Source organism: Rhinolophus sinicus, chromosome 1 (assembly GCF_057876585.1).
Source record: "Rhinolophus sinicus isolate RSI-liver-muscle chromosome 1, RSI-T2T, whole genome shotgun sequence".
NCBI classification, from domain to species: domain Eukaryota; kingdom Metazoa; phylum Chordata; class Mammalia; order Chiroptera; family Rhinolophidae; genus Rhinolophus; species Rhinolophus sinicus.
In genome coordinates, this window is record NC_142501.1 from 188,524,761 (window position 1) to 188,548,127 (window position 23,367).

General features: G+C 39.6%; 1 protein-coding gene and 1 long non-coding RNA gene across 4 annotated transcripts in view; one reads left to right on the forward strand and one right to left on the reverse strand.

Annotated features, from left to right (window-relative positions):
* The window catches only part of TMEM156 (transmembrane protein 156), a 31,487-nt gene extending 18,795 nt beyond the window's left edge, over positions 1-12,692 (forward strand). For 2 of the 3 annotated variants that reach the window (XM_088792471.1, XM_088792472.1), the window contains 2 exons: positions 8,454-8,556; positions 10,535-12,692. In XM_088792471.1, the coding sequence (XP_088648597.1) occupies positions 8,454-8,556; position 10,535 (104 nt within the window). In that variant the 3' untranslated portion in view covers positions 10,536-12,692. The remainder of the gene's footprint in view (positions 1-8,453; positions 8,557-10,534) is intronic. The other variant, XM_074322378.2, reaches the window with a different exon arrangement.
* On the reverse strand, positions 6,215-14,924 carry LOC141569374 (uncharacterized). Its single transcript, XR_016019021.1, has 2 exons — positions 14,612-14,924; positions 6,215-6,380 (listed from the first exon to the last, which is right to left on the reverse strand). It is a non-coding gene; the product is annotated as an uncharacterized LOC141569374 (long non-coding RNA).
* Positions 14,925-23,367: the final 8,443 nt, after the last annotated feature.

Below are 23,367 nucleotides of genomic sequence, written 5' to 3' on the forward strand. Positions count from 1 at the left end.
TGAGAAAATGTCAATAGTTCCCCTGTTAACTCATATAATTGTGAGAATCACAAATTTAAAGTTCTAGCTAACCACAAGACTAAGCTCACACGTTGTATTTATGAGCCTGTGACTTTCATTCACCAGAGAAACCTGCCATAGGCATCCTTCCCCTTTAACAGCACTCACTAAAAACCCCTTGGCTTTATTACCAGGAATATAATACTGTTTAGAGCAGGCCAAGCGGTGGTGGCTTTTTTAAAAAAAACAAGAGTCCTTTTGAGGCTTAGCATCTTAAATGGCGAAAGAAGCAGATTCTTTCTTGTTATTTATATTCCTTCAATTGTCCCCCCTTCCATTGTAAGTTGCTATTTCTAAGAGAGAAATGGAAAGGAAATAATGTCTCCCTCGAGTGCCATTTTTAAGGCCTCTCTTTGTGATGATGGATTATAGGCAGCAGTGAGATTGTAAGGAAAAAATGTGCCAGCACGGGTCTCTGGAGAAGGAGTAACACGAGTCAGGAAAAAACATGTAGTTCAAAGAGAGCAGTGACTCTAGTTACATTCAGCAGAGCAGCTTGCTGTCGACTTTGACTGTACATTCTAGAGTGTCTCTCCAGTTGTTCATGTATTACAAAGCAAGTGTTGTTACACATGTACACACAGAGATATAGATAAGCTCACCCTCTCAGAAAGACAAGAGAGACGTCAAGAGAGATTGCTAAGACCCTGGCACTCCACAGTGCCTGACACGTTCTGGAGGCACAGCAAACACTGATGGAATCAATGATTCTCATTGCTGTAGAAAAAGATGCCGGACAGCCTCAAATCTCAAGCTTTTACATGTCTCTAATTTTTTCTTTTTCTTTTTTGCTTTGAGAAGTGTAGTGCCTTACGTTGCCTGTCTTGGCATTAATCTACTTCATATTTTATTCATTCAGCTATTATCTTCACAAGGTGATGATTCTGTCTTATTCACCTGTGCCTGGATCCTTGTCCCTGGCATAATATCTGAGAGGTAGTTCATGTACAGTGAAAGCTGATTAAATCCCACAAACCCTAAGGAGAAATGAGTATAGAGTAAAAAGAAAAGATGAGCAAGAAATGAATCTTGGGGGTTGGGAAAGGGGAAACAAACGAAGAGACAAAGAGCGTTCAGAAGGAACGTAATTCCACTTCATCAAAGAACATATAACACACTTTATAGAATTGCTAAGGATATAAAGAATAATGAAATACATGGACCATCTTGAAGAAGAGATTTTGAGTATTATGCAAAAGTAACTTTGAAACGCGTCCCTAGAAACAGTGCTTAATGAGTTGACCAGATCAGGAGACCAAGACCAGGGTCAGAAGCAGTGGACTAGGATGAGAATCATTGGATGCAAACAATAGAAACCAATGTGGCTGACTTGGCAGAAGGGAAAATTATTGGAAAACAAATAGGGAACCCAGAAAAGCAGCAGGAAGGTTAGGGAACTTGAACTTGGAAAATAAAGAGGAGTTAATGGAGGCCAGGCAGCCAAAAATACAGCCAAAATCACACCATAGGGTTGGTTTGGTGAGAACGCCTTTGCTGGTGTGACCACCACTGGATGCTCCCTCTGAGCTGCCAAAGCTACCCTTAGACCACCTTGCAGTTTGGCATCATTGCCCAAGATTGTAAATCCCAAGGAGTAGTGTCTGACTAAGTGTAGGCCACAGGTTAGTACTCCAGATGCCGGGAAGCAGGGAGCAGGAATATGTGCCCTTCTGTCTTCCTGAGTACTTGAGAGTTCCCCTGAGATGTCCACATGCTGAACAGCCAATAAATAAACATCTACAACACCAGGTTCCTGGGATTAGAGCTTCCACTTATTTCCGCTGCATGGATCAATTAAAGAGGTCATTTTATCTCTCCCCTCTCTGTTCAGCAAAAATGCTTACATTTTTAAAACTCGAAATTCTTCACCTTCAAATATTCAGCCAAAAATCTACTGAACACCGACTATGCACAGGCATTTGTGTTAAGCGTTGATGATCCGGTGGCACACACTCGAGCACAGGCCCTACCTTCACAGAGCTGACATCACAGTTAAGGAGATTCTACCCCAGGTTGCCTTCAGGGGGGGAAACTAATTAAACTATAAAAACTCATTAAGTACCTTCCATATGCACAGTACTTTCACATACATCATTTGATTTCATTTCACAAGAACCTCACTTTTTTCCTGATGAGAAAACTGAAGATATGAGAATTTAAGTAACTGACACCCAGCCAGGTCCTAGCAGAGTTGGGGCTGAAAGTTAGTTCTGTCCAACGAATGTACTTTCTAATAACACATCAATGGCAATGGTGAATTGGGGAGCTTACCTCTGCTGGTTCAAGCTACAGATCAAAACTCTTCATGCTCTTTAACATTTCACACTAGAAACTGAGAAGAGACATTTTCTTTATAAGGTTGTAGAAGCTTGTGTGAGACAATGTGAGTCATCCACAAACATTGGCTGAAATGATTTTTGCAGTTAATGTGGGTGAGTTCGTAGGAACCATGAAACAAAGAAAACGGAACTTGATGGTGAAAGGAAATTACTACATGCCAAAAGTGGATGGCCCAGTAATTTGTATTACCCCAAAATAAAACTAATGGCAATATAAAATTATAATTTGCAACATGTTTATGGCCAGTATAATAAAGACTAAGCAGGTTTCAATTTCCTGCGGAAGATAAGTTACTAGTGCCAGATGTCTAGCAACCAAGTAAGATAACATGAAAATTTAATATTTACTTGCTTAACTATAATGTATATGACTCTTAAAATACGGATTTGGTTCATAAAACAGTAAAGGTTGTAGCCATCTGCTTGGTTACCAAATAGATCAAAAGGCAGAGGGTGACTCTATATGCAGGAAGAAATCGTTAAGTGTGAAGAATCTGTAGACAGAACAGGGTGATTTATTCTCTTCATTCATTGAATGCCTTTATGTGACAGCTATTTATGCCAGGTCTGGAAGAACTGATGATAAAACATATGCAGATAAACATTTTTTCCATCTTTGCACAGACTCTTCCTGCCTGAACCACCCTGCCTCCCATGCCACCTCCTCCTGCAAACCTCCTGGCCTCCCACCGTGGCTTGTCTAGTACACTCCAACCCTAGTAACTAAACTACAACCCTGCCTTCTGGTCTTGGCTTAACTAACACCTCCTCGGGGAAGTCATATTGGACCTCCCAGATTAGGTCAATTCCCCTTATTACATGCCATCATAACACCACAAATCTCCTGTGACAATTATTACTGTTGCTATTTGATATTTTTGTGTTATTTGATTGGTGTCTCTCCTATGAGCTAGGTAGTTCATTGAGATCAGGGACACTATCTGATAATACTCATCATTACATTTCGAGCTCATAGCATAGTGCATATACGGACATTTAGTGGGTGCGCAATAAATATTTATCAACTAAATACAACTCTGCATTGACTGGGCTGAACGAATGGATGCTGCACTTTCCAAAGACCTTTTACATACCTTTTCCCCTAAATCATAACTCTTGATAATGCCTATCCAAAATAATGAAAAGAAAATGGTTAAACCCTTCATCAGTTTTATTCCTAGGAATAGTAAAGGTATCTGCAGTGTGAATGAACTGGAAATTGAGTCAATAGCTCAAAATATTGGCAACTGTCTGTTGAAGGAGCTTTTTTTCTCTTTAACTGTTAATTCTAGATAATTTTGCAGTAATTTATTTTCCTGTCCTCATTTGATTTTCACATTGGTCAGATTTGGAGCAGAAGAATAGTTTTGGGATCACTGTTAATAATAACAGATGGAGCTTTGAACATAGTAGGAAGTTGGCACCTTGAATAATGGAAATCTATTTTAAGCTGCCATAATTGGCTCTATTAGCTGTAAAAGCTACCATAGCTAATTGGTTCCATTAGCTATCTTGGGGTTCTACAAAACTGCCAGTGTTTTTTTGTGATGAAAAGGTTAGAATGACGTATAGCAATATTGAAGTTCTGCACTGTTACGGCAATAAGAAGAAATCGTTAAGACTGGAAGTATTTTTGAAGCCAGATTAGAGAACTAAATAAGAATCACCAAACCATCTGAAAATTTCCACATCTGTTTTGACCACAGTAATCTGTGAAGATTAACTTGAATTTCTTCATTTTGGGAGAAGCTCTTATGAGAAAACCAAGTACTTTGCGGATAACAGTTTAGACATTTATTGCCACTGTCTCCACAAAGAGTCATGGCTCAGTCTCCCAAAGTATGAAGGAGAGGAAGGGTGCTCCGAGGAAACAAGGTTAGCTATCCATAGCCCTTCCCCACGGAGCACATATGTGGGTCCTACTAAATTCTTAGCAGACCGCTGGAGTGGGCTTAAAGATATGCTGGTAAAAGTATTCTGGTTTGCATTTGGTAGTGCTTTCTAGTCTTCAAAGTACACGAAAATACACCTTTATTACCTCATTTTACCCTTACCTTTATCTTCCTCCTCTTAGCCTGAAGGCAGCAACTAGCTTGGCGGAAGTCACAAGGACATAATCTCGGTAGTTCAGGTGTTGTTGCCCACTGCCGAACTTTTATACAGAGCGTGTGGGGCTAGACCAGGACCCTGCCAGCAGAGGCTGCCTGGCTGCTACCGCCCACCAAGCCACACAGGTGCCTCACGCAGCTGAATTTACCCGGTCAGTGGCTTCCTTCAGGCTTGTGGGCTCCGCTTCCGACAGTGGTAGCACACCAACAATGATCCATTGTTTAATCCAACTCACACCAACAGGTTTATAAAACTAGAAGGCCAATCTATTGATTCACAAAGAGTAATAAAATTGAGAGAAATACGGACCAAAACACTTCTAACAGCAAACACATGTGTTCTCTCTCCTTGGAGAGGACCACGTAGGAAGGCAAAACACAGCTAAGGCTTGTTTGGTAGGTCTTAAAGAGGACTTTGTTACCAACACAGATTGAAAGGCTTTCTTTCAGGGGTGGCCTGATAGGCTCATTGAACACAGCACTTTTAACATTTAACAAGCTTTGGCGGGGGGATCTTTTCTGAAGATGATTTTGCATGTTTCTGCTCTGATGATGGCTTTTTATATATTAACTCTCAGAGGTCAATCTTATTTTTCTTAGCCACAAATTCCAAGGCAGGTCCCCAGTTGACTTCCTGTAGTGCTTCTATCCATACCCTTTTATTAAGAAAAATAAGACACAAAGAAATTAAATGACGTTCTTTCAGTCACTCAACACGTATTTACTGAGTACCTATTATGTGTTATGCTCCAGGGTAGGTTTTGCAGAATATAACGGTGCCTAAATTGCAATCTTTGTACACTAAGAGGCAGATAAGCAGATACAACAAAATTGGATACATTCACTATTGGGGAAGTAGAGGTCACAGAGGGTGTGGGGACAGAGCCAAGAGTGCAGTTTCCAGGCTCTTGGCCCCACGTGGAAAGGTGCTCACTCGGGTAGTAAATGGCCATCAACTGTGATTGGATGGCCATCAGCTGTGGCTAGCTGGCCATCAGCTGTAACCAGTGAGCCATTGGCCACTAATATAACTGCTGTGGCTACGCTAGCAAAAAATGGGGGCTAGCAAGAAGATGGTGACTGGCAAGTGTGGATTGCAGTTAGGACAGCGGGTTGCAGACAGTGTGGCTCCTGCTTCCTGTGTCTCCAACCCAGCTGCAGGCGAGACTATAGTGGTATGACTCCCCTATCTATGGCTCCATGGGTGTTCCTTTTTGGCCTCACCATGGCCTGCGTTATGTGGGGAGCGGGACCAGAGACCCCGCCGGAAGACTTGCATGACGGAGGGTCATATATTCGTAGTATGGACACCTAACCCTGTTTACTACTCTGTTTTGTTTGTAGCTGTTTTGGCTTTCCAATGTAATAACAAAGTAAAATTTAGCTGAACAAGTAGTTTTGGAGATGAGAGTATAAAAAATTGATGGTGCAAATTCCCTTAGTAGCCAAGGGAGCCTGGAAGGATGAGGAAATTTTAGATGTACCTTCACTGTGGGAGATGTGCCTTGTTTTTGACATGAAAACCATCAGTAACAAAAATGAAGAAAACACCTTGCAAGTTTCTGTTACTCTGTGGGAATCAAAAATTACAGTGGAAGGATGAATTGAGGTTAGATACCACATGTCATAGATATAAAGCACTTTGGAAAAGTGATAGAAATCTTAAAAAAAGAAAGAAAGAAAGAAATTATCAGAGGACAACCTGGACATTGTCATGGGCAGTGTGACAGGGGCTTTATTTGAGAACACAAGGCATGGAGTTTTATTTTTAATCAAAGTTTCTACTGCTGGAAATCCATTTTGTTCACGAGATTCAGCCAGGTCAAATCTCCAACTGGGGTTCTTTTTAATTTTTCAGTCTCTTCTGAGGTTCCTGAAAAATGTCAAAGAAATGCTGGGTTCAGGGATTTGACAAATTCATGAAAAGAGTTCTGTGAAGTTTTAAAATATTTCTGACTACTTCTGCTACCTTAACTAGTGCTGGTGAATTGATATAATTTGAGAGAAACTCTATTTCCCAGTGTAGAACAACAACAAAAAAATTCCACTTGTTTTAACTTTTCTGAAGAAGGTGTTAAAATGACACCTTGTTAAAATGACATCTTATCTGGTTGCCTTTTTATCAATTTTGCAGAAGTTTTGCTATTAGCATATAAGTTCCATGACTTTTGATACTAACAGAAGCAGAAAATAATGTCTCACTAGAGAGTTACTTTGGAATTGCCATCATTTTCACAGATTATAGCTTTCTACAATAAATGATGGTGATATGGTTATACCATACTATAAAATATCAGCAAACAGAATGAATAAGCAAATGGTGAGCAATTTGGCTTTCCAACCAAAACAGCTCTGTTAATTTTCTTCGATAACTATTTAATTTCATAAATAGGTTCTTTTGATATTTTAACCTAATTGTCTGAGCAGTTTTTTGCATGCTAGGTTCATTCTGAAGCTTTAGTGGACATCAGAATCAACTTGGATGTCTGTAAATAGACTAACAAAGTTACAAATGTATAAGCCCTTTAAGCCAGCAATTCTACTGTATTTCTAGGAATTGGTCCTGTAGGTTTACTTACATGGGAGAGAAATGACATATGTACAATGTTTATTGCTAATGGGTTGACAATCTCAAAAAATTAGACACTAGTGGGTTTGCAATGTCAAAAGATTAGACAATCTAAATAGGAGACTATTTAAAGACATGATGATACATCGATACTATGGAATACCAGGAAGCTGTAAAAAGGGATGAGGAAGTGCTTATGTGGAAAGATGGCTAAGCTATATCCTTAAGTATATATGTGTACAGTATGCTACTAATTGTGTAAAGAATGACAAAAATAACATATACATATGCATAAAAATAAATTTATCCTTCCATCATCTATCAATACATAAAAAAAGTAATAACATTGGTTGCCAAAGGAAGGAAGTATGTGATGAGGTGGGAAGTAATTGAGATATGGGGTAAGAGGGAGATATTAAGAAAATTAATATCCCTTCATAGTTTAAAAATTTTGCATCCTATGAATGTATTCTTTATTCAGAACATTAAATCCAAAAAATAAGCTTTTACTAAAAATTTTTTTCTAATTAAAGAATAAAATTCCGAGAGAAGCTTTGACAGTATTTCTAGTTTAGTAACCTATACCAGTGTTTAATCATCTTCATGGACCAGAAACATTATATTCTTGATTACATTTGAATCCTCCTTTGGATTTCTCTTCTTAAGAAGCAACTACCCAAACTTCTCTTTAAATTATAAGTCACCTCATTCCCATCCATGTTCAGGGCTTTGTATGAAAAGTAGAGACATCTGTGAAGCAAAACCCACAAGTTTCAATACAAAAATTAGAAAAGCAAGACCCCAGTGGAATAAAAGAGACACCCTTGTGCCATCGACATGAAGTTTCATCTCCTACCTTGAAGTCAGCTGAAGATAATATTAGAAGAATTTGATAAAGTTTCATAGTCTTAGTAAAGAAAGACACATTAGACAGAATTCATCTAATCTGAACTTTGCTTTTTGGTAAAATTGTCTCTTAAATTAAGGATGTCATTAATATTCTTTTTAGGGACATATTTCAACAATATGCAATAGAAAGAAATGTTTGCAGTTAGATTCCAAACGAAAATTCTTTTCTTGCTACTTCACATTGTACTTAAACATTTTTTTCTCTACTTTGTTCCTTCTTAACTATGCTTCAGGTCGTGTGCCCAGGAAGTGGGGGGAGAGGAGGAATGAAAGGAAAGGAATAGAGTTGAGAGAAATGGGTTAAACATATCAGAGTTCTAGGCAGGAAATTTAATGAGTGGTGGAAATGCCAAAATCCTTTCTAGATGGAGGGCATGGTTCTCTTACTGCATTAGAAAATATCGTGTCTGGTTTTGCATTGCTGTTCACTAAATATAAACTAAAACAGCTCTCCATCTTAAATACTAGAGACCACGCACAGGCTGCCGTTGACTCAGACCAAGAACGTGCTTTCTCCAATACCGGAACTAGAAGTTCCTTCCACGGTGAATCAGTACAATCAGTATACGTGGTAGGTGATGATTTGGCTTTATTCATTATAGGAAGAGAGCCGAGGAGGTACAGTGTACCTCAAACTGCATTTCTATCTGTGTGTCGGAGATAGAAAGCGATGAACTTGCAAAATCAGCTCATATGACTTAGAGAACAGGAAATGAATTGACTTTTTCCTCCAAGGTGTAGGAAGGACCAGTAACTATTCATTTAATCTGTTAAACAACATGTGCCCCTGAGATGTCAGCTCATCCCTGGGCACCGTTTCCTGGGGCTGTCATAATTCCAGTCGGCCAACTGTTGTTTCAGTAGGAGCATGAGGAAAAAGAGAATGTAAATTTATAAAGTAGAACTACCCACTGATCCTCAATTACTGAAATTAAAAATTTCTCTGAATTTAACATCTGATAACCTAGATTAATTAATGCACATTGATTTCCATGTATTTGATCCAAAACTGTGGTCAGAAGTGTCTTAGAAAATTTTTTCACATGTTCAACAAATATTTATTATACAGCTGTTATGTTTAAGGCACTATTGAAAACCATTGTAGGGAGTATAAAAACTGTAACAGGGAAGAGGAAGAATACTAGCATTTATTAGTATCCTTTTGTGCTTGGTGGTAATAATACTTGGGTAATTATCAGTCAATGTCCTAGTAGGAAACTGATAGTATACTCAAATTGAATTTAATAAAAGGTCTATTACGCCAGGTGTCGGAAAACCAAAAAAGGGAGTGTAGCACCCTGGGACTAGTAACAGTGGGGCACTGCTACTGTTCCTAAGACTAAAGGAGCAGGGAACCCAGAGAGACAGACTCAGACACTTGCATACACAACACACACAGACAGAAAATGCGTGGAGGGCTGCCTGACAGGAGCTGTGTCCTTTGGTCAAGGGACACAACAGCCAGTGGTTGTCCTGAAGAGAGAGAATGAATATCCCAGCTTGGCTGTTCTCCCTTTACCCAATGTGCACATACTTCCCATTGGCCAAACACAACCAGAGCTGGAGGACACTGAAACTGGATGGAGGCAGTTCACAATAGATTGGTCTCCCAGGGCACCAAGCAGAGTGGAAAAAGGTGGAGAGCAGATCTAGAAAGGCAACAGCATAGGTAGCTCAATATGTCAAACTGAAAACTAAGTGCCAATGATATGTTTGTGTTTAGGACTAGAGAGAGGCTCGTTTCAGTATTTGGCTCTTAGTGCAATCAGGGTCTGCTGCTGGCTCAAATTCCTAAGTAGACTAGAATGTAATCATGAAATTGTTTTAATGAGATATTACTGGATACTTGCTTGATACTTCTCATTCTGGTCCTCATTCTGGGATGCTCAGCCTTGCACATGAAGAGCTCCCTTTGTTCATTCACCAAATGCTTTTTGAGTACCTTCTGTATGCCAAGAATTCTGCTATACATTGGCAAAAATAACATGCAGTCAGTGGAGGAATCAGATTAGGGAACCCCTAATTCCAATACAGTATCAAGTAACATGATAGAAGTATTCACAGGGGACTTGGGGAACATAATGGAAAGACCCCTCATTCAGAGGATATGTTGCCTAGTACTTGATAGATGTTCAATAAGTATTTTTAGAGTAAAGGATTAAGTCCCAACTCCTATGTCTCTACTAGAATCACAGAATGTTGTACCGTAAAGAAACTTGGCTGAATACTTACTTTCATTTTAGAGAAGTGGAGGGTAACCGGGACATACTGCCCTGGCAGGGTTTACGGGAGACCCTAGGCTTCCTGAGTCCAAGGCTGAGCAGTTTCTTGTCACTAACCACACTGCCTTCTCGGATATAATGGAGGCTCCATCACATAATGTAGGACAGGAAAAAGCCATTATTCAGTGACTTTAGGAAGTTTTTTGGTGTTTTTATAAGACCCAGTTTTGAGAAATGGTTTTGAAATTGTTTTCCACTAACTCTTTTCAGGTAATACTTAAAACTTGTGTGATTAATATTTGCCTTTTTTTTTTTTTAAATCTTCAGAATATCCTTCTGAATTCTTTGGACAATTTGGACCAAACCCTGTTTGAGAATACTCATCATTTTATTTGGGGAATGGCTTAACTGGTAAATATATGAGTCCAGTTGAGAATGCACAAAAGGAAATAGCAGGAATGCTGACTGATGAAAACTAGCTTGAGATCAAAGAAATGAGAGTTTTTTCAGGAAGCCATTATGAGTCATGGAAATAAGCTGATGAAACCCATGGAAATAACAAGAGAATGTTTGCTCTCCTTGTTTATCCATCATTATAAAGCTTGCAATGGTTCCAAGATCTTGAAGAATCAAAAACAGGATCAAGTATGAACATTTTTTCTCATTGGCCCACATTGCAGATTCTGATTTGATAGATTTTCCTGTACAGATGGATTGTTTCTTTTTGGCAAGTTACTTCAGAGGGCCTGGGTTGTTTCTTTATACATTTGTTTGGATTTATAAATCTTGCCTCATTTTGGTACTGAGGACATTTTAAAAAATTCAAAGATACTAAAATGAAATGAATTTAAGTGAAATAGTAAATGAAATTTGAATACTTAAATCTAATAGCAAAATGTTTCCTCTGATTCTTGTAGCTTTCATATTTTTGTAGATGTGTTGATTTCAATAATAACTATAGTTATTAATTACAATAAAAGCACATATGGACAAGAGGGCAGCTCTTAACATTGAAAAATATAAAAATACCTTCCCAGAGTTAAAGTGGAATCTAACCTCCCGGTATCATTATTTGCATAAAATTGCTTAGCTGAGCTGATTTCCAGAGTTTAACTATAGGGCCAGATTTAATTTAAACAATTTAATAGAAATGAATGTTTCAGAACACAGAAGATTTTCTGTTACTTTTTTTTTTTTTTTTTTGCTAGATTACAAACTGAGATTCTAATTGTAAAATTTAGGTTTGAAGATTTGACAAGTGGAATTCCACTAGTCTCATTTTTTCTTATCTGTGTCCCTGATGAATGAGAGAGTCAGACTTGGGTCTGGAATATTCAGGAGTTTAAGGGTATCACACCCCATGAGGTACGGTTATTATACAATTTCTGAGAAGCCAAATTATTGTTTCCTTGCTCATCCCTATTATGTTGAGACAAATGACATGGAAATCAATGGGAACTTGGCTTACAAAAGGCATAAATTAAACTTCAAGTTCTGTTAAATTGTGTCAGATTTCTGGAAGCTAACTTATTTGTTAAAATAAAAGAGTTTAACAGATACTGCGAAGCATTCAAAGATGTAAATGGCCTGCTGTCTGCCCACAAAGGTTTACAATCTGGTAGAAGAGACACGGCATGCATACCACCAGTTGTAATACTAGACACAATAGGGTAAGATGAGTGTGTCATTTGCAGACTCCACGCTTCCTGCTGAGAATTCACAAGCCAAAATAGAGTCATTTCCAGTTGGGGGGAATCAAAGGAGGCTTCTCACGAAAGTGGCTTTTGAGCAGCATCGAATCTGGCTTTTCCTGATCTCTCAGAATAGGTCAAATCTCCCAAGTATATACTTTGTCAGGTCTCCTAGCCCTTTTCATGTCTGTTATTTACAATTATTTTTGTGGTTATTCTTTCATTTCTGTCTCCCTCTCTAGACTGGTTCTGCTCACCACAGTATCTCTCTGGCAGCTGGCATAATGCTCGGCTCACAGTAAGTTCTTAATAAGTTATCTGTTGGATAAGAACTATTTACTGAGCCCCTTATACATCAGGCACATGCCATGTATACTTTCATTTTTTCCTCACAACGACTCCTTGAAACGTGTCATTATCCCTGAGGAAGCTGAAGCCAGAGAAGCTCACCAATTTGCTTTTGGTCTCAGTGCTAACATGTGAATTCAGTCGTAGGTCTATTGGGCTGCAAAGCTGTGCTACTACACCCTGTATAAGCACGCACACTGGGGGATAGAGTCTGGCAAAGGGAATAGGACATTTGGAGGGGGTGCCTGAGAAAAGGGGCTCCAGCTGAGAGCACCGGCAGTGCACTTTTCCGGGAGTGCAAGGAGGTTGGGTTAACCATGCCCTTGAAGAAAAGTCTGACTGCAACTGCTGCTCGGTGGCTGGCCCTGCGTGTCTCCCTCAGCCTGGCAGTTCTGCTCTCCTCCCCACCCAACTGGATCCAATAAAAAGGAATCTGTGGTCCTTGGTGCTCTGTGTGATTCATGGCTTCCAATCTATACCACTGACTTTGGCTTTTAGCACACCTTGCTTTTCAACTGGGTCCAAATCTGACCTCGATGGACCCTGTACCCCCTCCCTTATGACTATAGCCTAGGCATGCATTTGTGGCTTTCCCTGCAGGCTTCCCTCCCCAGCTAGAACCTGTGCTCACCTCCTTGACCTCTACGTCCTGCTGAGTAGCAGGATCCTGGCTCTCTATGCAAATGAATTCAGGTGGAGATTGGAGAGGCCAGAGAAGAAACATGGCACCAAGCCAGAAGGCTGCCAGAATTGTTCAGTCATCAAGTGGACACAGTGGAATTAGAGCGACAGATACAGGAAAGGATCTAAGGGAGAATTGGTGGCGCGCAGCAAAAGATTTGATGCAACGGTAGGAGTGAGGATGGAGCAGGAAAAAAGGAAGGGAAGAGACACAGATGACAACTTTCTGGACTTCTGTGTGGGGGAAACAATATTGCCCAAACTTATACCTGCTAGTTTGGGTTTCTAGAAGAATTTCCATTTTCCACAAGATTCCCTTCAAACTCAACTTTCACCCAAGCTTTAAGTGCTACTGTCTCCCTTCCAATACTTAGTCGTCCTCGGTAGAGCAGTCATTCTTCAGACCGTCTCGCTCCTCTCTGCCTCTTCTCTGACTGTTACATTTGCCCCTTCCTTCCATCTGTAGAAATCCTCTCCACCATGCAAAGACAGAGTGGCTACCTTGTCCATGGAGCCTCCCCTGCTCACCCCAGTTGGAATAATGTCTCTTTTCTGTGTTTCCCTAAGATGCAGACCTCTTACCACAGTACTTTTCACATCCGACCTCATATAACAACTATTTGTATTCATGTCTGTTTCCCCACCAGTCTGTGAGTGAGACTGGGAACCACATCTTCTCTAGCTTCTGAGTCCCCAATGATCAGTACTCACTTCTCCCTACCTGGCCCTCCCTTGCAATACTCATCCTGGTTAATACTCATCACAGATGTTGGTTGTGAATTCAGCATAGTGGTTACCTCTCAGGGGATGGGATTAAGTATCTACATAGCAGAGACTTCTAACACAATGGGAATGTTCTTTTATAAACATGGTGGTGGGTATATGACAGTTTGTTTTCTTATAATTGCATGTAGCTTACATATGTTTTAACTTTTGTACCTATTTGATATCTAATAAAATCAAGTTTTACAAAAGACAAATATTGCTTGAATTGCATCAGCCTTTTTCCCTTTGTCAGTAGATAATTTCTGTCTGTCTCCCCCACCTCACTGCCCACCCCCCAACTGTATTTCTTTCCTTTCATGTAAAACATGGTAGAATAAAGACTTGGACTCATTTTCTGACAGCTTCTTCTCCTAATTTGACTTTGTTTACTTCCCTCTTCTTTTTAATCTTACTTTTCTTTTCTGTCTACATCTTTCTTAACCATCTCCAACTATTGGTGCTATTCTGATGGGTGGTGATCCTAGGATGAGGGGAAGAAAGTTCTTACATTTTAAAATTCTAAATAAGGTATGTTAGCAGATTACCCTAGAGGTATGACAACCAAAAATACACTTAAAAAACATCTCTGTTAACTGGGAGTCCTGTACTTCAGTAAAGACAAAGTGGTGTAGAAGCTTCTGTGATTTGACAACATGATGAACTGTGTACTCACAGGCAGGGAGAAAACAGAATATTTTAGCAAAACATAATACATCATAAAATCTTCTGGAAGTTATTTTTTCTTTCTTTTTTCCCCCCTGAGAGTTTAAGGCTGTTACCAGAAGAAAATATGGAGATACTATTGCTGCTTACGAGGGGTTTATCGCTTTATGGGTTATTAGTGAAGACACTTTCATCTGGAAATAACAGCAGGCCCCAGTCAAAATAACCTACATGATAAGAAGGTTTATTATTTTACCTCACAGAAATTCTGAGTGGTGCTTCCAGGGTTGGTTAATTCAAGAACTCACATCATCAATCATCCAGCTTCTTTCCTGTCTTTCTTCTCTGCCATCTTCAGCTTATTGCCTTGTGTCTTCTGGCTTCCCCTGTCATGGTTTCAAGACACAATTGTATGAAATGATGGTGCCACAGCACCAACAGTCGTCACATCTTTATACCACAATGTCCTTTTTAAGAGTAAAGAAACCTTTACAAGAAGTCCCGCCCTTACCCTTCACCCAGCAGATTTCTCCTCATGGGTGCAGTGACATGAGGGAGGAAAATATTACGGAGGCTTATTCATTCCAGCAGCTGAATTGAGTGGTTCCTGCATTTAGACACCCTAAATACACCCCCATCCCCACCCCCACCAATCTGCCTTGGTTCTAAACCTGGTTCTCCAGCCCTCCCTTTGATTCTGTGAGCTACCAGTAATATCTTTGCAAAAGGATCCTTTTCCTGCTTAAGTTTCCAGAGTTGGTTTCTGTTGCCTGCTGGATACATCTAACATCTAATTTATTTCATAAAGTCGTAGGATGTCTGAGCTGTAAGAAACCTTATAAATCATCCAGTTCAGTTCTTTTGTTATACAGCAGAGGAAACTGAAGCCCCAGAGGTTGAGGGTTTTACCCAAGGTTGCATCACAGAGCTTGTCAGTGACAGAACTTGGAATAATACAAGGTCTGGTCTTCTTTGCCCACGGTGGTGCAGTGGTGCAGTCTGCTTTTAATTTTAATCTCTTTTAAGTATAAACCACAGCCTCTGAATCCCCCACCCCCCAACTCTCTCTCTCTCTCTCTCTCTCTCTCTCTCTCTCTCTCTCTCTCTCTCTCTCTAATGCTTAAAAGAGAATAGTGACTTTAAAATCTTCATTTTTATTCCAAACTGACAATTTGCTTTGTGTAGTTTAAAATCAATATTTGTTTCAGAGATAGTCCTTTCAGAGATTCGGCATTCAGTAAAGACAGGTATCTATTTGTATCCTCATATGGAGCTCTGCTTCTTTCCGGCTATCTTGAAGTGTTTACATTCTCCTTACATGAAATTCATGTTTGCAAAGGAAGTGGTATGCGCTAGGGAAACATACAGGTTAGGGTTCTGACAGTGATTATTTACTATTTCTAAGTCTGGCTTCTAGCTGTGTGCATTTGGGGAGACCCTTCCTGGATTCACACTGAAAGATATATATCTGCTCTATTTTTTCAGTAGCTTTAGGGTAGTCATAGCTTATACAACCGCTGCCCAAATAGCCTAGTGTGGGAGTAGAGAGGATTAATAATAATATTAATTATGTGCCAGACACTATTTTAATCACTTAACATGTTAACTACTTGATTAATTTTATCTTACAATACTGATAGGTAAGTGCTATTGTCATCACCGCAGTTTATAGGCGAAAAAATTAAGGCAGAGAGAGATTAAGTAACTTGCTAAAAGTCACACAGCTTTTAAGTGCTAGAGTTGAAATTTGAACCCAGGTGGTCTGGTTTCAAAACCCACACTCTTAACCCTCTGCTCTGTTGCATCTTAATCACAGAATCTCCCTCTATGGAAATAAAAGTAGGTTTTTATTTTTCTTTTAAGGAAGAAAAAGGATTGTCCAATGCCAACAAATAGCTTCTCATAAACACTTCTGACGGGGTTCTGCATCGTGAACCTTGTATCCAAACAATGCTTGGAGGGTATACTTACAAGCAATGCTCTACCACAGGTACTCTTACACAACAAATGCTTCTCCTGTTTCGACCCATGTATCAAAGTACCTTTAAAGAACTCAGTTATTTGAGATTTGTAAGAATTGCACAGAATGAAGCTTTTTGCCCTGGAAGCTCATAAAACAGGATCAATAAGTAATTATTCCATTGATTATTTAAAAGAGTTAAATTCTTTATACTCATCTCAAGATCCTCTGTGGGGACATTAATTACAATGCTAAAACACCAAAATATTGATGAGGAAAGGCTGTGAACCACGTACCTGAACAGTCCCTTTGCCCTTACTGGGTTCAGAACACATTTTCTACTTGAAATTTGCTAGTGAGAGATAAGAAATCATCTCTATTCCCTTTCTATTTTGGCAAAAGAACAACATAGGTTCTATTTTTAAGCAATTTATCATAACAAAGTTCCATTAAGTTTAAACAGACTAACCATACTTAATGATTATACAATCATGAAATTTTTTCTTATAATATTCTTTATTCAGAGTGAAATTTAGCAGGAAAATAAGGTATCTAAAAAATTGTCTGCTTTATTCCAGCTATCCAAATAACCAACTAATAACTAGAAGAAAAATTCTTCATTATTCAGTAATCATTGCTTGTCTTGCAGACTAATTAGATCAATGTGAGCAAAAAGGATCTCTTTCAATGGCGTGTTTTAGTGCCCGAAATTTATTAAGAGACAGAAATCCCACAGGCTGTATTCTAAGGAACCTGCTGGTTTGGATGGGGTGGACAGTGCTGCAGGAACAGAGAGAGGTGAGAGAAGGAGGACAGAAGAGGTTATTCTGTTTCTTGGGAACCAGTTGTATGGGCCCACCTGTGCCCCAAACAAGCCAGTGTCTGAGACTCCATTTTTCCTTCCTGTTTAATTAACACCACCACAATAGTTGAGCATCAACTACACAGAACCTCCCCCACCATCTCAGCACCTACACTTAATTTATTAGCAGGTTTTTTTCCATGAAATTTAATTGGAGTTCATTACATAGTAAAGCCTTGAATGGGCTTCCTTTTGATTAACATATTGCCGAAGAGGAGGTCTTTTATTTATTCATCATTTGTTAATGTAACACCTACCTTACGCCAGGTACGGTCCTATAGCTGGGACAGGTTACACAAACAATTATCATGTAGTCTGGAAAGGGCTGGGCTGGGTCTTAACTCCTGAGAAAGTGGTTTCATCCATCTTTGAATTCCCAGTATCAAGCCAGGTACTTTATATAGAAATTACCCAATAAGTGTTTGTGGACTTAATGAATGTAGTGCTCTGGTAGCATAGACAAGGGGCACCTGAATGAGGGAGGAAGACAGAAGTGAAGGAAGACTTCCTGGAGGAGGGGACACAGCCTTAATCTTAAAGGACAAGTAGTCCAGAATGGAAGGAACACATATACAGAAAAGGGGGCCCTAATTCAAGATCTATGTGTCCCCCAACACACACACACACACACACACACACACACACACACACACACACACACGGGTGAGCTCCTGACACGCAGGAGACAGAAGTATGCTCTCTTTGCCAATAGGAATAACTCTGCTATTTTTTATTTCAAGGACATTGCAGTAATTAATGTGTGAGAGAGGAGCTTTGTTAAGCTTGAGAATGTCAGAGTTCTACAGGGGAAAGGTGACAATACTGTGTGATCTATTGTGATATTTTTCACAGTATATAATTTGAGCTTGTAACCGATTAACCAATTAAAGATTAAGCAGGTTAGGCCTTAAAGCGTACTGCACAACTGAAAGAATGATTTATTACACAAAAGGTTATTGGAATAGAGGAAAGCCAGACTGCTTTCAGAGGAATACCATTTATAAGTAACTGTTAATTGGTGCTCCAGAACCAGGCTTCCCGGTTCAACCTGGAGAAAAGCAACACCTTAAATGCCCCTTTTGGAGAGTTCCAATGCACAGGTAGTTACAAACTAAAATGGTTTGGGAAGTTCCTTCAGTTAAAACACACACACACACACACACCAAAAAAAAAAAAAAAATCTTTATTAATGGTTAAAAAGCCTTGCAGGAAAATTCTTTCCCCCTCTTCCCAGTTATCCCCTAAATACCAGTCTTTAAATCATTGCATCAGAAAATTGAGGCCCTGGAGGATTTATGGAATTTTATTCCTCTTTTGGAATTATACTAGAGCCATATTTTTAAAACAAAAACAGTCAAAGATAAATTCCATTAAAGCATAATTTCATTTGTGCTAATGATGCTATATAGTAGGTCCTCACTTAACATGGTCGATAGGTTCTGTGACTTTAAGCAAAAATGAGGTATAATGAAACCAATTTTACCATAGGCTAATTGATATTAACAAGAGTTAAACTTCATAGCATCTCAGCAATGTTATAATGAAATGACATTGAAAGAAACGATGTATTTCGAGGACCTGCTCTACTATTTTAGGGATGCATTGGTCTATGACATCATCAGTACGCTTGTATCCTTCGATTCGCGCTGGTCCTGCATGGGTTCCAATCAATGCATGGTGGCAGCTACATAAGTTAAATTGCCACTCTATAGAGGTGAGAGGGAGCACAGTACAAGGGGCAACCCACAGGGATTTCTGAGGGTTTTACCCTTGAGTTGATGAGGAATTGATGAAGGTGCCTGAATTGATGGGAGAAATGGATGAAAGTGCCTGAAAGGTCGGCTGGGATCAGACTGCTAAAGACCTGTTTGGGGTATTTTCCTGAGTGCTGGGGCCAGCCAATGAAGGTTTTAATCAGAGAAATAACTAGGTAGATTTGAACTCTTAAAGTGTTTGTGGCTAACACTTTAGCCACATAGGTCATTTAACATCATAGGTCATTAGAAGGGGCCTAAGAGCTGTGCTGATACCAGATTGGTATTGTAGGGGAGGAAAAATCATTAATAATGTTCCTTTCTGAGGTCTTAGCTAAGACCCCTGCAATAAAAGATTAACAAGAGAAAAAAAATAGAAGTTTATTAACATGTAACCTCACGAAGACACCCAGGGGAAAACAAGTAACTCAAAGAGGTGGCTTAGAATTCAGGCTTAAATACCATCTTAATAAGGAAGGGGGAGTGGGGATGTAGGCCTCTCAGGCGAGAGTAAATGATTGTAAGAGAGATAAATGGGCCCTTAGGAGACCAGATGGAAGGTGTGGCAGTTTGTGACAAAGTCTGTCTGGGTGTGGTGTCGACCAGGGGAGAGTCAGTCTCCCCTGGTTGATGAAACTCCTGGCGAGGGGACTTAGAACAATTGAGTTTGTCAGGCGGGGAGGCCTGCGGGGTCTCTGCTCCTGCTCCCCACATAAGAACGCAGGATATGGTGAGGCCAAAAAGGAACACCCACGGAGCCATAGGTAGGGGAGTCATACCACTATATTCTCTCTGGCGGCACTATACTCTCACTGGAGCCTGGATCCACACTGTCCGCAAACCGCCATCCACGCTTGCCAGCCCAGCCAACATCTTCTTGCTAGACCCCATTTTTCTCTTCTTTCTCCTAGCGTAGCCACAGCAGTTATATTAGTGGCCAATGGCTCACTGGTTACAGCTGACGGCCAACTAGCCACAGCTGATGGCTGTGCAATCACAGTTGATGGCCATTTACTACCTGAGCCAGGCACCTGTCTATGTGAGGCCGAGAGCCTGGAAACTGCTTTTTGGGGTTCTGTCCCCACAGAGTTCCTATTAGGGGATCTGTCTTTAGGCAGATAAGGGGAGTTCAGAGAAAGCCTCTCTCTGTATTTGCTGTTTTTCAAGTGTCTGCACCTCAAAATAACATAGCAAAGCAGCATATTTTGGGGTGGCATGTCCTGAACTCCTACAGTCATATAGTATTGGGGTAGCATATTCTGCTACCGTTCAGTATCTATTGCACTAGTTCTTAGGAAGGGGGAGATGAAACAAGAAGGAGGCAATAGGATGGAGGAAGATATAGAAAGAAGAAGTAATTGATAGCACTTGGAAACTGATTGGGTGTTGAGGGTAAAGAAAAGCAACAGCCTAGGGTTACAGCAAGGCTTTTGGCAGATGTAACACTGTGTAACCATCTAAGACAGAGAATGAATGCAGGAGTAGAGGGAAAGATGATGAATTTGATTTGAGTATTTCAGATTAAGTATAGGGGGCTCCCAAATACTGATGTGCAGGTGTCTGGTAGTAAGTTGATTCTATGACTGGAATTCAGGAGTGATGTCAGGACTCCAGGCAGAAATTTGGGTGTCATCAGCATATAGGTGGGTGGTTGAGAAACCATGGATACATCTAGTGGATTTCTTTGCTCTAACTGATTTATACAATTTTGAATGAGAGACATGAAAAGTGAAGTTCAAATTGAACCCTATTTTCTTTGGTAGAGTGCGTAAGAGTTGCAATAAAAGTTTGTGGACCGACTGGATGGATACATGGATGAATGGATGATTGAATGAATGAAGAGTATAGGTTCGAGAAAGTCAATAGATGTTCTCTTTACTTTATCTCATGATTTGTTTCAGTTTTAGCTCTGGAAAGAAAAAAATATAGGACAACATTTGGAGGCAATACATGGAGGACTTTATCCCTGGCTTTAAAAATCAACGAGCCTTTCATTTTTTAAGCCAACTAATTTCAGACCATTTGATGTATATTATTCTCATTGGGTAACGATGCCCTAGCAGTGACTGAACAACTTCTGCCTTTGGAGCAAATCTAGATGGAGATGACCAGCTAAGTGACAGACTGGGTACTGTTCAGCAAGCAAACATGTTATTTTGCACATGATTTTTCTTGAGTAAGTGTGACTCTTCACTCTACATTCCATGGTTTTAAAAGAGAGGTGTGGGGTACTTATCAGGCATTGGATTGTAAAATCCCTATCTTACATAGATGGTAATACTATGGTCCCAGGGGCTGCAGAATATACCAAACCTCTTTAATAATCAATCATACCACCATCAAAGCAATATACAAGGCAGATTGGAAACATGTTTTCCATTACCATTGATGGATGATATTTACCTTTCCAGGGAAGGTAGTTCTGACCCTTCACGAATCATTGAAGAAATGCTTAAAATGCACAGTTGTGGCCCGAGATAGCCAAAATGTTTTTCACACTTCACTACAAGCACCAAATGATTTAGACAATGCCAAGTAAATTACAAATCCATTTTGTAGTTCAGGAAGGTCATTAGGACTCAGATTCATTATCTGCTGAGACTTATTTTTTCTACTTTCCATTTATTACTCTACTTTGAGTGAAACGGAGCTGTAGAAGCAGAGCAGAGACCCCAGTTCATTCAACTGACACTTATTCGTGTCTACAATTTCACCATAAATTTGGAGAGGGAGAGACAGAAATTGGAAACGCGGGGATTAAAATCCCCTTGTGCTACATTTGTCAACATGAGCAGATTGTAAACGGCCTCTTGCAGATATGATCTGCATCAAGCTAATAACTCTGAACCACAGACTTAGCCATTTGCATGATGTTTCCCTCCAGAAGTTTCTGAAATTGCTTCTGTAGTCATTACGTATCCCAGAGCTGTTCAGGGTTGGTAGAAAGCTTAGCGACTGTCTGACTAAGGAAGTTGGAGTCCTCCAATGAGAAGGACATGACAACTTTTACTGTGTACATCATTGCATCGGTCTTCACAAACTAAGCATTTGAAATACTTGGTTTGGGCCTTTCTGAGGAAAGCAAGGAGAGATGTGTAGTCATCAAATTTGTCTTAGAACCTTATAGGAACATTGATGACAAGGCAGTCCAAATCATTTAGATGTTCTCACTCACTCTCTGGCTCTTCTATTGAAAAATAATCTGTGTATTTTACACTTGAAGTATTTGGCAGTACCCTAGTCTCTTATCTCCCTGGTTAGAAGCATTTTTCTTTTGCTTCTTGTTTTGATTTTTGAAAATGTCATTACATAAATCATCCATTAATACATTTTCATTATAAAAACATCTAGATGTTACAAATTACACTGGATCTCCTTTGATTACTCTGTCAACTCTTCACGTTCTCCCCTACCCTATCACAACCCTTTCTACCCTGTTCACAAGCATTGTTAATAGTTTTGTATGTATTTTTCCAGATCTTCTTCAATGGGTGTGTGTGTCTGTGTGTGCACATGTGTGTAGTCCATTTGTGTGTGTGTGCGTGTGTTATTTTAGATAAATATATTAATACTACCAGTACCATCCTGTAGCTTTTTATTTACAATCAGTGATACACTTTGGGCTCTGATAGTACAGAGATCTATTCCATCTTGCTACAGACTGAAAGTTTGTGTCCCCCACAAATTGAAATGTTGAAGCCTAACCTGCAATGTGATGGTATTTGGAGGCAGTGCTTTTGGGTGGTGCTTAGGTCATGAGGGTGGAGCCCTCACAAATAGGATTAGTGCCCTTATAGGAAGAGAGCTTGCTCCCTCCCTCTCTGATCACTGCCATGTGAGGATGCAGTGAGAAGACAGCCATCTGCAAACCAGGAAATGAGCTCTCACCTGACACTGGATCTGCTGGCACCTTGATCTTGGATTTCCCTGCTTTTGGAACTGATGAAATAAATGTTTCCTGTTTAAACCACCTAGTTTATGGTATGTTTGTTACAGTAACCCAAACTGATCAGATATATTCTTTTGATTCTTTTTTAACTGTTGCATACTATTCCATAGTATTGGCATACCACAATTACTTATTGAGGTGGTTCTAATTTTTCACTATAGTCTACCCTGGCCTGATGAAAAGTCTTGAAAAATCCCTCATAGAGTGAATTTTTCTAAGTAAAAAAATGTAAATTCCATTTACTTTAATGGAAAAATGTTTATGCATTTCGAAGCCCCCAAATCATACCTATCTATGCTAAAACACCAAAAACCATTAAAAAGGATGCAATTACTTCTATAGTTAAGGTTTCATAATATAATTCAACCAGATATTTTCCACAATTAATTACCCTATAAAACAGTTATTTCCATTCTCTCATTCAGTATTTACAGATTGTCCAGTTGCATTTGTTAATTCAACGAATAATTACTGAGCACCTACTATG